The following is a 14256-nucleotide window of genomic DNA, read 5'->3' on the forward strand; positions in this document are numbered from 1 at the left end:
GCAATTCCTTCCATATTTATAATTTTACATATGTTGGATATGACTTTTCTTGCATTCTGGTTCAAATTATTTTCATTCTGCTGAAATGCTGGAAGTAGGTAGCTTATTTAGAAGTTTTTCTGTCAAACAAATACAGAGAGTTTCTCTGGATTTCTCTGTGTGTACAATTTTTTTTGATTGCCTGTCAGGTGATACAACCTTCCTTGGGGTCCCATGTACTCAATAGAAGACTATAACTTTCTTCCACTGAAAGAGGGCGAAAAGAACACAATAATGAAAGTTTTTTTGCTGACATAATGTTGCACCTCTATGTGCATGAAATACATCTTAACAGAATTTTGCAGCCGTTTCTTATCTAACCTCTTTACCTAATTCTGCTTTAGGCAATTTTCCATCCTATTAATAAGTCCTTTAATTTTATTCCCATGTACTTATGTTTGTTTTATGCCATAAAAGGTTTTTAAAAATCTTTAATATAAGATCAGTTGCTTTTTTGCTTATGAAGAGTCTTAATTTAACACTTTAAAAATGTGTTTTCTATCACTGATGACCTGGTGTCATCCTGTACTGGCATGATCAATTCCATTGCCACCATTATTGGTATGATGATTTTGAAGTATATTACCACTTTGCAACTTTATATTACATAGGTAGACATTATAACACATTGCAAAGATGAGCACTATAATTAGGTTATTAGATATAAAACATTAAAACTGATCTGTATTTTATCAGTAATGCACTCTTTGCTTCTTTTGTATTTCAAGTGATAAGAGTCGACTTAATCACTCAGAGTAGACTTAACATGTTAAATGCCAATAACATTCAACATTGTGCAATAGAGTTTTCCAGTCCAGTAGAAACAGAGGAGGTGGGACAGACAAAAAAGCTTACTGGAATTTGGCAGGTCTGGCTTTTGAAGTTAGCATTGGTTCACTTCTTGAATTTCAACAGATTGTATTTGGGCAGTGTCTAGCTGACTCATGACAGAGAAATTTTCTGTGCTTGCAGTCTGGGAAATGCAACTACATAACTATAATAATTTGTGTAACGCATTGCCATTGCCAATAATTAATTTTATTAGAAATTTTAGCTTAACAATAACATCATAAGTACATGAGAAAAAAGGGGGAAAAGAGAAAAAACACCATTTTTTAAGGAAAAAAAACCTGCCAAAATCTCCTCTTGAACCTCAGTAATTAAATTAGTTGTTTATTATGTGTCATTTAAGTTTTCAGTGGTCACGAAAATATCCACATTACCTTTCCAAAAGAACATTCCCCTCCTTTTCTAAGTTGCTTTGAATTGGTCTTGGCAAATACAAGAACTTTACAAAATCACTTTTGCAAGATCTGTTTTGCAGATGTGCATTCCATGATTTAAAAAGTTAAATGTGCATGTGAAGCCTTCTTCATGGATATTTGAATTGAAAAGGAATGTGTGAAAGAGAAATCATAAACGTTGATGGGACTGCTTATCATTCAATGTGTTAAAACTTGATGTAATGAGCAAACAACAGCAAATGTTAGAAGTATAGTTTTAAAAAAATCTCTATGTCTAGTTTTTACTAAAGAACAAACTTTCATTAAACATAGTTTATTTTCAGGTGGAAAAAGGCTCGTTCAGGAAATGTTTTTCTTTTGTTTTTGCTGGAGTTCAAAAATACCATGGTTCTGCTTATCAACAGATAAATATTAATATTATACTTCTACTAAGTGGTGCAACATTAGGCATAAAACAGTGTGATTGCTTCATCTCTCACTTTTTTACTTCTGAGGAGATACTCTTAGATGAAGGTTTTTTTGAACAAAATTAGTGTCCTGGAAAATATCTGATTGATGCAGGGGTAAATTTTTTATTGATTTTCACACAAACAACAGATTGACCTAAGAGAACTTAGGAAGTGAAAATAGAACTTTTGTAATGCAATCTCATTTATTTTTTCATTATGTCTGAGGAAGAGGAAATCATTAAATGGTACAAAATATTCCAGGAAAAAACCCCAGAATCATAATTACATAATGAACGAAGAGTTGACAGTTATATGGTAAGCTGATTGAGGGTCAGTAGCAGAAGGGGAGGATATATATGGAAGCTGTCCAGATGCTTTTGCCATATTGCCAATTTACAGACAATATTATCTGAAGGTAAGTTATTTTTTTGCCATATTGCCCATTTAAAGACACTATTACCTGAAGGTAACTTATTTGTGTTTCTATGCTTCTTTTCCATTTTATCTCCTTTCCTTCTGGCTCGAATGGGAGGAGTTAGATGTTAGTCACAGTATCTCTGAATGGTTTGGGTTGGAAGAGACTTTAGAGGTCATCTAATTCTAAACTCACCTCTCTTCCAGCCAAGGTGAGCAATGCCACCCTCTTGACCAGGTTGCTCAGATCCTTGTCCAACCAGATCTTGAACATTTCTAGAGATGAACATCCACAACTTCTCTGAGCAACATATGCCAATGCCACCCATGGTCGTAGTAAAGGATTAATTCCTAATATTGATCCTAAATCTCTCCTCTGTTTGTTTAAACTGTTCCCCCTTGTGCTATCACTATCTGCTCATGTAAAAATCACTTTCCATCTTTTTTACAAGCCCCCTTTTAATAATTGAAGTTGCATTTGGCCTCTCCAGAGCCTTCTCTTTTCCTTCCTGAATAGCCCCAGCTCTGTCATCCTGTCTTCATAGGAATTGTGCTCCAGCCCCCTGATTTTCTTTGTTGCCTTGTCTGGCTTGCTCCAACAAGTCCATGTCCTTTTTATGCTTGGACCCCAGCTCTGGATGCAGAGCTCCAGGTGGGTCTCAGCAGAGCAGAGCAGAGGGGCAGAATCCCCTCCCTCCCCTGCTGCCCACGGGGCTCTGGATGCAGCCCAGGACACGTTTGGCTCTCTGGGCTGTGAGTGCCATGGCCGGGGCATGTCCAGCCACAAAATCAATTAGGTTGGAAAAGGTCTCTGGGATTGATTCCAACCTGTGACCCAACACCACCATGGTCAACCAGACCATGGCACTCAGTGCCATGTTCAGTCTTTCTTTAAACACCTCCAAGGATGGTGACTCTACCACTTCCCTGGGCAGCCCATTCCAGTGTCTAATCACCCATCCTGTGAAGGAATTATTCCCAATGTCCAGCCTAAACCTCCTTTCATTCTACTGAAGGTATGTCCCCACGGTCCTTCAGTGATCCCTGCTTCAAGTCTTTCACTGGACTGAAGGAAAATGTAAAATGTACATAGTTTAGAGATGACTCCTGATGTTTTAGTTGGTGGTGATTCAGTCAGAAACCATGCTAAGCTGAAATTTTGCATGAAGTATTATGAGATGTGTTTCCAATATGATGTCCACTTTACAATAAAAGTAGGAAATATTTCCATTAAAAATAAAAATACTTAAAGTTCTTCTCTGAAAGAAGACATTAGAAAGCTCAATCTTAGCTCAAGAATTAAGGCTTCTCTGGGAATGACTGACAAATTTGTAACTAATATATAGGTAGTTTCTGATAAAGTATTTACTTTAGTAGAATTATTTTTCATTAGATCCAGTAGCAGCAAGGCAACAGCAAACACATGCTCAGTGTGGGGACATTAAGAAAACATTGAGGAGTGTTAAATATATGCTGTAGCCTATGTGGGCATTTTTGACGGGGCATGTAACCTGTGTGGGAATATGGCCAACTGACTGCAGCAGAAGCAGCAGTTCAGAGAACTTGGATTTTTCAACTGACCTGCTGATATTACAGCTGATTTAGGGCTCATACTTCTTTTAATGTATTCTTTAAGGAATAAAAGTGTACAAATGCTTCTTCTTCCTTTAGAGTGGAAAGGTAAAATGATAAAAAAGTTTGAATATGCTCTTACTGTAGCCAATTTTTGAGGTTTTGACAGGACATTGAGCCCTAAAAAGAGGAAACGGAATGCTTTAAAAAAGTCATTCCATGCCAACAGAAATAAAGAATTAGGATGGTAAAAGATTCTCAAGAAATTGTTTCTGGAACTACATCTGAGATGCTTGTGAGACATCTGGAATGAAAGGGGACGGCAGGCTCTGAACTTCCCTGCAAATAACTGTGTTACCTTGTGCACCACCTGAGAAGAGGTGTGCCAAGGCAGCCCTTGGGAACTTGCACTGTAAGACAGGACAGAACTTTTCAGTAGGAGATGATCATCACTGAAAGAAGAGAAGCTGAAGGTATAGGACATTAAAATGAGATTTAGAAGGGGTTGAGTATTATGAAGGAAGGGAAATGGAAAAAGACTCGAGTTTTCAGCAAATATAACAGTGGGAGAAAGTGTGAATGAAAGGCAGAAGACTGAGATGGTTATTGACAAAACAAGGAGATGAAAAAGAGAATCTCAGAATCAAATAATGGTTGAGGATGAAAGCAACTTCTGAAGATCTTCTAGTCAACCTAATCATAATTGTAATATAATACTTCATTTAAAATAAAAATAATAATTAAAACCACCAAACAACAAACCTGCCAAAACCTCAAACCCAAACTAATCATCAGAACACTTGAATGTCTTATGCTAGAGCTCCAAGTAGAGCAATGAGGTGGTGCCTTACAGGTAGGAGATTTGAAGACTTTTAAAAAGGAAACTAACCTTGACTTTATTATGAACAACAGGAGATTAATTCTACTTATTCATTCTAACTTACAGTTAACTGATTTCTCATGACTGTCATTAAACGTGCAATTAATTGTAACCTCTCTGAGATATTTCCAGCTCATTTTCTTGTCTGTTTTATTCTAGAATTATTTATGTCAGCTCTGTGGCCTGTCTGGTCTTGTAGCTCTGACGGAAGTTCCTAATGTGCTGTGGTATCTTGTCTTATTCTGGAGAAATGGCAGCCTCTGTTAAAGTTGTATTTGCTTTGCTAGAGACCGGTGAATTATGTGCTGTTGGATCATAGGCAATGTTTGTATAGTCTAAACAAATGGGGTTGTCTTGAGAACCTTGAGACTTTTTCTTTCTAAGTGAATGATCTTCCTTGCTTTGCCAAATTCGGAAACTCTTCTCTGCATTAGATTCCAGAAGAGTTTTGAATTTTTATATGGAAAGACCTCAACATATTAAGTGGACAGAAAACATTTGTATCTAAGACAGTTTAAAAGGTCCACCTGTACCTAATGTTTTAGTTCTCTCTCATTTGGATGTTTTTCTGTATCTAAGGAACAGTGAAGATAAAGGCAGATATTCTTTTTCCATTAAAAAGAGAAAGGATGTATTTGTTTTGCTAATAATGTGGGAAAAATTCAACTTGAAAAAAACAGTATCACATAAATGAGTCTCTCTAAAATATTTGAAGAACATTTTTATAACAGAACTCCAAGACCTTTAGGATTAGTCGAAGAGAACTACAATAATATTACAATTAGTGTTCAAAATGCCTTTAAAAATGAAGTTTGAAGAATAACCAGCCAATTAAAGACGGTTTATTCAGTTGTTGTTATGTCTGAATAGTTAAGAAATCTGTTTAAGTTATGAATTTGTATAAGCATTCATGCCTATTTCCTGAAGTATTCATTCTTTGTAGAGGACTGGATACTTTTCCTCTTCTTGAGGAAAGTGGAGATCAGTGGCAGTGAAGAACATGTATTACCTATGTATTAACTTCTTGTTGTCTTCCAAATTCTAAATAATTTAGGTATTTACATGAGTGTTTTTGGAAAAAGTGTTTTGGTTTGGGTTTTTTGTTAATTTTTAATTTTTTTGAACTTCAGATGCATTTTAGTGAACATGTTATTTCTTACTTGAAAAGTTGTCCTCGTATCTTAATGCTGTTTTGACATTAAAACTTACTTTAAATAATATTATATGCCATCTGTGCTGGAAAAGGTGTTTGGATTTATAGCAAGAAGAATTATTTTATATGTATTAACATTATCTGAAGCAACTGTTTATTTAAACTTTTTTTCAGAACTGTGAGGACTTGGGATGTTAACAATGAAAAAAAGCACAAAAGCGTATTTAAGCCACGATCAGTTCAAGGTAAACGTGTGATTCCTACAACTTGCACATACAGCAGAGATGGGAAACTTATTGCAGCTGGTTGTCAAGATGGCTCTATCCAGATCTGGGACAGGAATATGACTGTAAGTCCGGTATTTGATAACAATATATGCTTCCATTATTTGAGTGTGAATGTTGAAGCAGATAAAATCAATTTTGGTATTTTCATATTTTTGTTTATTTCCCTCCTCTCCTCTCCTCTCCCCTCTGTCCTGAAAACCAATAACTCGTAGGCATGACTTAATATTTCTTCTTCCTTTCCACAACTGATCATTAAGTGTGCTGCTATTAAGTTCCAAATGCTGGGAAAAAATCTTGGCAGTCTGTGTTTAAAAAAAAAAAATGACCACATATCTGTATCTAGATTATTATTCATTTCAGATGGAATGCTTGTGGGAAAAGCTGTAATTTCTTGTTACATAATTTATTTAAGATATTGAATATGTTGAGGAGTAACTCTTAAAACTTGATACTGACATCATTCATTAATCCATACAGTAGGTAGAGAAGAATAGCATCTAAGTGGGTGAGGATATGGCCAATGCTGCATATTAAATGGCAAATGTTGTTATATTGTCTAATGTGTAAAACTTAACACTAAGGCAAATTTGAATCATTTATGTAAATGCATTGTGGTCAGAGTCAGAATGGAAACTATTTCAAACTTATCAAAATTAGGAAATATTTCTGTTCGTATAGAACTAAACAATCAATTTCCAGTAATTATGACTTTGAACTGACAAGTATAATTTTTGCTACTGCTTTATAATTTGAAGCTGGGAACATTCAGTGCTCTCTGTGCTTTTTGTAGTGTAGCTTATAAACCAGTACAGTTCCAAGAGTTTAATTTTGCAATGTCAAGTGCAATTTCACCAGACTAAGTTTTATTAATCATCCTAGTAAATCATTCATATCCTGTCTTTATGCCCATCTTATGCAGAGAAGATTCAGTGGGATAGATACCAATGGCATGCATTAAAGGAGAAAATGGAAATAGGGTCAATTTTTTCTAAAGCCAGAATAAGAATACAGAGGAAATGAGGCAATCGTGAAACTGGTGTCATAAATCGCTGAAAGCTGTACAATTCCAGTAGGATGGCTTTGTGGAAGTAAAACTGAACAAATACAGGTTGCCTTTGTCTGTTCAACTTCATATTTCAAAATATATGATTTTAAAAAGGAAAACAGACAATCTGGGCAGCTTTTTACAAAGATTTAGAAAGATTTAGAAAGATTTGATTGCTGGAGGCAAGAGGAAATGTATAGATTTAAAAGGAAAAGCAAGCCTGTGGATCATACTCAGAGTACAGCCTGTATTTTGGGATTGTAATCTATTTTTATTTCTGTTTTTATTTCCACTATAAACCTAGTAAAACTTCCTAATGGCACAAAGCTTGAGAATTCATCCTAAGTGTAAACTTGTTCTAACAGAATAATAAATTTTTCAGAGACTGGCTTTCATCACCTGTGTGTGTTGTTTATTTTAACATATACAGTATTGAAATATTAAGCTTTCTGGTGTAGTTTTAACAATAGAGCTCTTGGTAGTCTGCTTTTTCATGTGCTTTTCCTTGTGAACTTTTCTGTGTCTGTAAGATGACATATTGCAATTCTGATTGAGTGCAGTTTAAGGTGATTATGAGTAATTTAAAGATATATCCTGTGCATCTTGTGCAATTTCCAATGGATGACCCCTGTATAACAAGGCAAGACTAAAGTGATTTTCTAGTGGAAATTAAGTTGGTGGTGTTCTTGGTTTTACATTTTTAATGTTTAAAGAATTTTTGTCTTTGTTGTTGTTGGTTTCATTAAGAAGTGTGCAAGATTTTTGAGTAAAGGAGCAGATAAATTTGATTTTTAGTGGTATTCTTACCTAAGACTGCTGGTGTCCTCCGGAGATCCCTGTGTATAGTTAGAATCAAGTGTTTCAAAAGGCATCTTGATTAAACAATTAGAAAAGGCCTTCATCTTATATTTGGGGATGGAGAAGTGATAAGAAAAGAATTTTCAAATGGAACATGTGTTCAATACAACAGCTAGAAAAAGTAGGATGAGACTGACTCCTGTAGTGGAATGGTGAAAGCAGTTACTGGCCTGGCAGGATACAGAGATGCTTGCAAAAACAAACAAGAAAATGCTAAGTTATTACAAATTGATGCAGTTCTTGGAGTACAAATTGTGTGTGACACATGAAAATGGGTAAAGCTGTGAAAGGTTGAGGTGTGAGTGTTAAACCTCTTGAAGAAATGTAAATTAGAAATATTAACTTCTGATTTTTGAACAGAAAGCTGTAGTGCCCATCCAGCAAATACCATTTGGTTCTGTTAAAACAAGAGTAGAGCCATGTATATACAGTTTTTGTTGTGCTACAATACAACTGGCTTTCAAGTCAAAATTAAGAAAGCATTTGTATTTATCTTGACAAAGCCCTATTGAGTCAGTAGTATAAGTCACTAGTGTTTGAAAGCAGAAAATAGTTGCCATATTTTCTTATTCTTGATCAGTTCAGAATGATTCCGGCACCATTATTTGTGCTGTGTGCCTGGTCCACATGCAGCTGAAAGGAGAGGTTCAGGAAGGTGTTTAAAATTAACTGTAGCTTATTTGATTGTACTGTCATGACAGGGATGACCCCATAAAGGCCTGCTGTGACTGAGTTTGATTTTGCCTTTGTGCAAGAAAGTAATTGATATTTCAACCCTGATCTTGAGTGCCCACCACTGTTCCTGCATACGACAGTAACTGCACAAATGAAATCCATGAAGATTGTCCATCCAGATATTATGGTTCACACTAGATACACACCTGTAGTGTTTATCCTGGTCATCCATGAAGATTTTTAGAGGCTTTTTTTTTTGAGTTGAGTATGAACTACTGTCAAACACAGAGCCTATAGAGGGGGAGGTTTCTGTTTGCTTCGGTGAAAATGTAAAGTCCCTGTTTTCCCACAGAAAAAGTCCCTGCATTCTCACATCAGTGCAGCACAGAATCACAGAATGGGTCATCTGGTCCAACCTCCCTGCTTGAGCAGGGCGATCCCAGAGCACGTGACACACGATTGTGTCCAGATCCTTCTTGCATATCTCCAGTGAGGGAGACACCACAGCCTCTCTGGGCAATCTCTTCCAGTACCTGGTCACTGCACAGTAAAAAGTTCTTCCTCGTGATTCCTTTGCATCAGTTGCCGCCCATTGCCTCTTGTCTATTAAAGTATGAAGCAGCAGTTCCAAGGGCAGAAGTGAGTACCTCAGTAGGAAGGAGAGTCTGATGATGCCCTTTCCAAGAGCAAAAGGGGTGCCCATTAGAGGCAGGCATAATGTCCAGTGTTGGTGGGAAGCCATCACTGTACCACTTTGCAAGACGAAAACTACAGCACAAATCTTCTTTGCCACTGTAGCCATAGTTTCTGACTGCTAGTATAGGTTTTTTTCATTCTCTGCTTCTTATACTTGTTACTTTTATACCTGTCTACAGGAATCATACCGATGTGTCAATCAATGGGTGAAGAAATTAAAAATGAACCTGTTGTGCAGTGGTATCCCCATCACCACAGACACATCACCTGTGTTGTACACTGCTCCACAGTGTAGAACTTGGTCTAGAATGGTGTGATTAAATAATTCTTGATTTTTAATTTAGAGGAAAACAAGATCTTGTCTATGTCATATTTTAAGCATTCTGCTGAAGTCAAAGTAGCTGTTTGTTGTAAGTTATCTTCAACAGTTTGTTGTGTTTTTCCAAGCCACTTTTCAACCATTTCAGTATCTCGTTTTTGGGTTTTTTTTACATTACGTTGCTGTGCCTAGGGAGTGATTTTGGTGTGTGATAATTCACTTCTGACTAGTAATAAGCACCATGAATGTTTCATTCAGTTTTTTACTTCCACTCTTTTTTGGTATGATTCCAAATCTCCCAGCTGTATGCAGTGAGAGTAAAAACACTTTTGGAACTTTTGGAGGAAGATTTTTCCTTAATTCATGACACTGACATTGGTAACTTGCTAATGCTGAAGTTAAGCCAAATTCATTCCAGCTCTGCCTTGCCTTTTCCAAACTTCCTCGGCAGGATCATGATCCATTATAATCACCTGTCTCAGAGGATTTTTTGTTTTGTCATAAATCTGTGTTATTTTCTCATGTATGTTATTTTGTCAGTGCATGTTATTTCTTTAAGGTTCATGTACATGTGAATTTGCAGTGCACATTAGCAGAGTGATCTGTCAGCGTATTTGAAATATTATGAACACTTCAACTTGGCTTAAAATAACAGATTCAAAGAACATAAAAAATAACTTCCTTCATACTTTGAATGAATAGTGGAAACAACAGTGTGAAATAGTCAATCATAACACAACACATTAGAACATTTTCAGTTTAAGTGTTCAGAGACATTGAGAAAAGTGTCTGGCAAATATGGAGAGTTGAAGAGCATTAGTGGTCAAAATAAGATAGGACCTCAAAAATTATTGGTTCACAGGGCAGTGCAGTGAAAAGTTTACCTGCAGTTCAAATAAGTTCAAATTCCTCACCTTGCCTGTGCTTGCCCATTCAGAGCTTTTTGCAAGTCTGTAATAGTTAGTACATATTTCTGAACAAACTGATATCCATGGAGTCAGTCTTTAGTATTAAGAATGCAGAATGTCTTGCCATCAGTAAATCTTTGTGTGTCTGATTTTTCTGTCCAGGAATGGGAACATCTCATTCATAGAGACAGGGAAAGACTGAAGGAGTTTCTGAAGCATATTGTGAGTTAAAATTGAAATCTCTTCAATGAACAAAATCTCCCCGCATTTTCCATGATAGGCAAGAAAGGATTGAGCTGTTTTTCATTTCATTTTCATTACAAATAGGCTTTTCTGGGGCAAAATCCTTTCTTAGTTAACCTTTCTTAATATTTCAAACCACCTGATGAAGCAACCTGTTAAGCAAATTTTTTTCCTTCAGCTTTTCCTGGATGTGCTCAGCACAGGAACTGCATAAGCAACTTCTCTGTGTATGACAGGTTGAATCATGTTTCACAGTTTCACACATCACCTATTTTATGGTATATCATTGCAGCTGTGATACAAAAATATTAGTAAGGATGTTGGGAGGCAGAGTTTTTAGGAGAAGTGGTCATATCTTTTAAATGCTTTTGAGAAAACAGCTTGCAAACTCAGAGTCTTGTCTGGGTTTTTTTGTTTTGTTTTGTTTTTTGTTTTTTGGGTTTTTTTTCCTAGCTATGTTAAATTTGGTTATAAACTTTTAGTAGTTTTAATAAGCTTTTACCTATCTTTTACGTATTTACTGACTGCACTGTAAGTAGTAAAAAATTAGTTTTGACAAATACCTCTGTAACAGGTTTGTCTTTTATATCTGTAATTGGTTTATTTTTTTATATAGTGCAAATCTGACCATGAAAGACATAATGTTTTGTAATTTTCAGCATAGTCCTCATTAAGCAAATTGATTCATTGGTCATAGAAATATTTTTACAGTGAGTGATTAACATCTATTTTTTTACTTTCTTGTTTCACAGAAGACTTAGCCATAGGTTTAACTCCATTCTTCAGCTCAAAAGTGAGAAATTGATACAGTATTGCTGTATTACAGCTTTGCTAGCATTTTCTCTTCTCCTGGTTTTAAAACCTTACTCTCATTTTAAATTGCTGGAATAATTTATGTTTTGGTCAGTTTAAATTACTTAGCTAATGCTCTAAGTGGTCTTGCAGAACTTAAAAGTCACAATAATATTGAAATTCAACACTATAATAAGGTACTGCCCACATGAATATTCCCAAAAGTGGTGTGATCAAGTGGTAATCCCAATAACCTGTTTTCCACATGCCCTTAAGCTACCCTATCCTCAAAATGTAAGGGGAAGAAAAGTAAAATGTTGCAGTATGCCCTGAAATTAAACAGATCTAAGCTATGTACATTTTAATTACAAATGGTCATGTTAAAAGTATTTTCCAAATAATTACATGATTTATAGATATAAGATAAATACATTTCTATATTTAGTGATGGTTTGCCTTGAAAGGGTTTCTATAAGCTTTAGTTTTGTGGTGTGCTGTTGGAATTTTTACAGTAGAGTTTTTAGAGACAAAAGGTTTCACAAGTACTGTAGCCATTTTTTAAAAATACTGTATAACTAAGGACACAGATTTAGGTAACTAAAATTTTTTACGTGAAAAACTTTTTTTTTTTCTAATGGGAATGCAAGTCCAGATTTTACTTGGAAATTTTTTTTGCAAGCTTTATTTTGCTGTTCATGATGAGTTTTACAGCTGATGCTGCCAAGACAGAGTGATCAAAACTAGTGGTAAGATCTGAGACTTGCTGTAAATATTTTCCCATTAATTGGAAGGTCCTTTGAGGGGATTTGTACCCATAGGTGTTAGGAAGATGAAGCTGTTGAATCTTTGCACAGTTACAGAATAATTTTGCTTATGCTGTCATGCAAAAGACATGGCTGTCAGTAATTAATTCCTGAAATGTCTTATGTCTGTCCACTAGAAAACTACTATACATATGCCTTTTTAGATGCAGCTTCTACGAGTCCGTTGTGTGTTTTTGGCATTTTGTCCATCACAGCACTAGAGAATGATGTTTTTTTCTCACCAGCTAGGTTTTACTAATCTTTTTTCACCATGGAATATTCACTTGTCTATTTGGAGGATTTTTTTTATATATAGAATTCAATGTTTATATTGATATCTCCACAGTATTAAAAATATTCCAGTGAAATGTCAATATTTAATAGAAACAGTTTACAGTGACTGTTCTTAAATTTGCTGAATATCACTACTACAGCTAAACAGCAGGGAAACCTTCCAATTTCCTCCAAGTATGTAACAAGCTTCATGCTTTGAAGAGGGCAGTCTGGCTACATCTGGAAATTTCTTGTGTAAATACAAGATGAAGGATATCCAAATATACTATATTCCCCTTTCAAACTTAAGGTAAGTTTTCCATATCCATAATATTCCACCCTTTCATTCCATATGTGTATGTGCCAGACCTCTGTTCCAGAAACTGGAAATCACACTCATGCTTGCCAGCAGCAAATATTAACAGATTCATATATTATTCCTCTTTGTATACGTCTGGGTTAGCCAGTACATCACTATCTGTGCCCTGAAGCCAGCCCCAGTAAAGAATCTGACAATCATATGCTGAGATAAAATGTGCCCTGCTGTATTTCTAAGTGCATTTCTCTCTTATGTAATAAACAGTTTATAGTTAAGAACTATCTAAATGTTTGCACTATCTAATATAGTGATGAAAGGCAATTCTAAATCCTGAAGTCTGTCACACCCCAGTGAAAATAGGTTAAAGGATTTCACTTTGGATTCATGTATGGTTAAAGGAAAAAGGCTTATCCCACAAGGACTATATATCTCTCTTTGTTTTATTATTTGGAAAGCTAAAAGTAGAACCTACAGAAATAATTTCAAAATTACAAATTGAGAAGAGTAGGCATTATAGTGATTGGCTTTATTAATATTGTAGTGCTATTAATATTAATATAACATGAATAGTGTTACAGAAATAGACAAAATAATGAAAAATAATAGAAAAAATAAAAGCCTTCTTGAGCTAGCTTTGTTACTTTAGAGAAAATTTTCCTTTTTTACAGAGGCAAAAAAATGAAGTGTACAAATACTAGATTCTGATCTGACAAGAAGTGAGCTCTGGAGTGGTTTGGCTTATCAGAGAAATGGCTTTTAGATATTGTAGTATATGCATTGCTTAAGCAAGCTGAACACTTCAGTGGTCTGGAGTCTGATGGAGTTTGTAAATTATGAAAAGACTGTTGTGCTTGATGTGTAGAAAGCTGAGTTTGCCTCCAAATGTATCTCATTGTGCTTCATAATAGATCACAATTTCTTGAAGCTTGTGAGGAGATGAACAGCAGGATTATGCTGTGAATTTCCTAAAAGCAGTGAAAAGTACATTTCCGTACAACTCTTGGTCATTAAAATTATTTTATTACAGAAGCCAAAGACTCCCACATTTTAAAATAGTTAACAAAAGGAAAGTTGTTACAGCTTGAACAAGTGAACTAAACCCAGGAAAGGTAGGAAATGGCTTCTGAGCCATGGAACGTACAGGTTTGCAGGACAAAAGTTATAGTGAGGCATAGGTTTTGTATGTAACATTCGGTTACATACATTTAACTTAGGAAGTCTGATAAAGAACAACCTTTTCCCTATAGAGAGAACAATTGATTCATAGTTACTTCCATTAAGAGGTGT

The 14256-nt window shown here is 35.4% G+C and overlaps 1 protein-coding gene across 1 annotated transcript in view; it reads left to right on the plus strand.

The window, feature by feature from the left end:
• The window catches only part of WDR70 (WD repeat domain 70), a 126709-nt gene that overhangs the window by 64725 nt on the left and 47728 nt on the right, over positions 1–14256 (plus strand). The window contains exon 10 of the mRNA XM_063423131.1: positions 5926–6100. Coding sequence (XP_063279201.1) covers positions 5926–6100 — 175 coding nt within the window. The remainder of the gene's footprint in view (positions 1–5925; positions 6101–14256) is intronic.

The sequence above is a fragment of the Prinia subflava genome, chromosome Z, assembly GCF_021018805.1.
Source record: "Prinia subflava isolate CZ2003 ecotype Zambia chromosome Z, Cam_Psub_1.2, whole genome shotgun sequence".
Taxonomy (NCBI): Eukaryota; Metazoa; Chordata; class Aves; order Passeriformes; family Cisticolidae; genus Prinia; species Prinia subflava.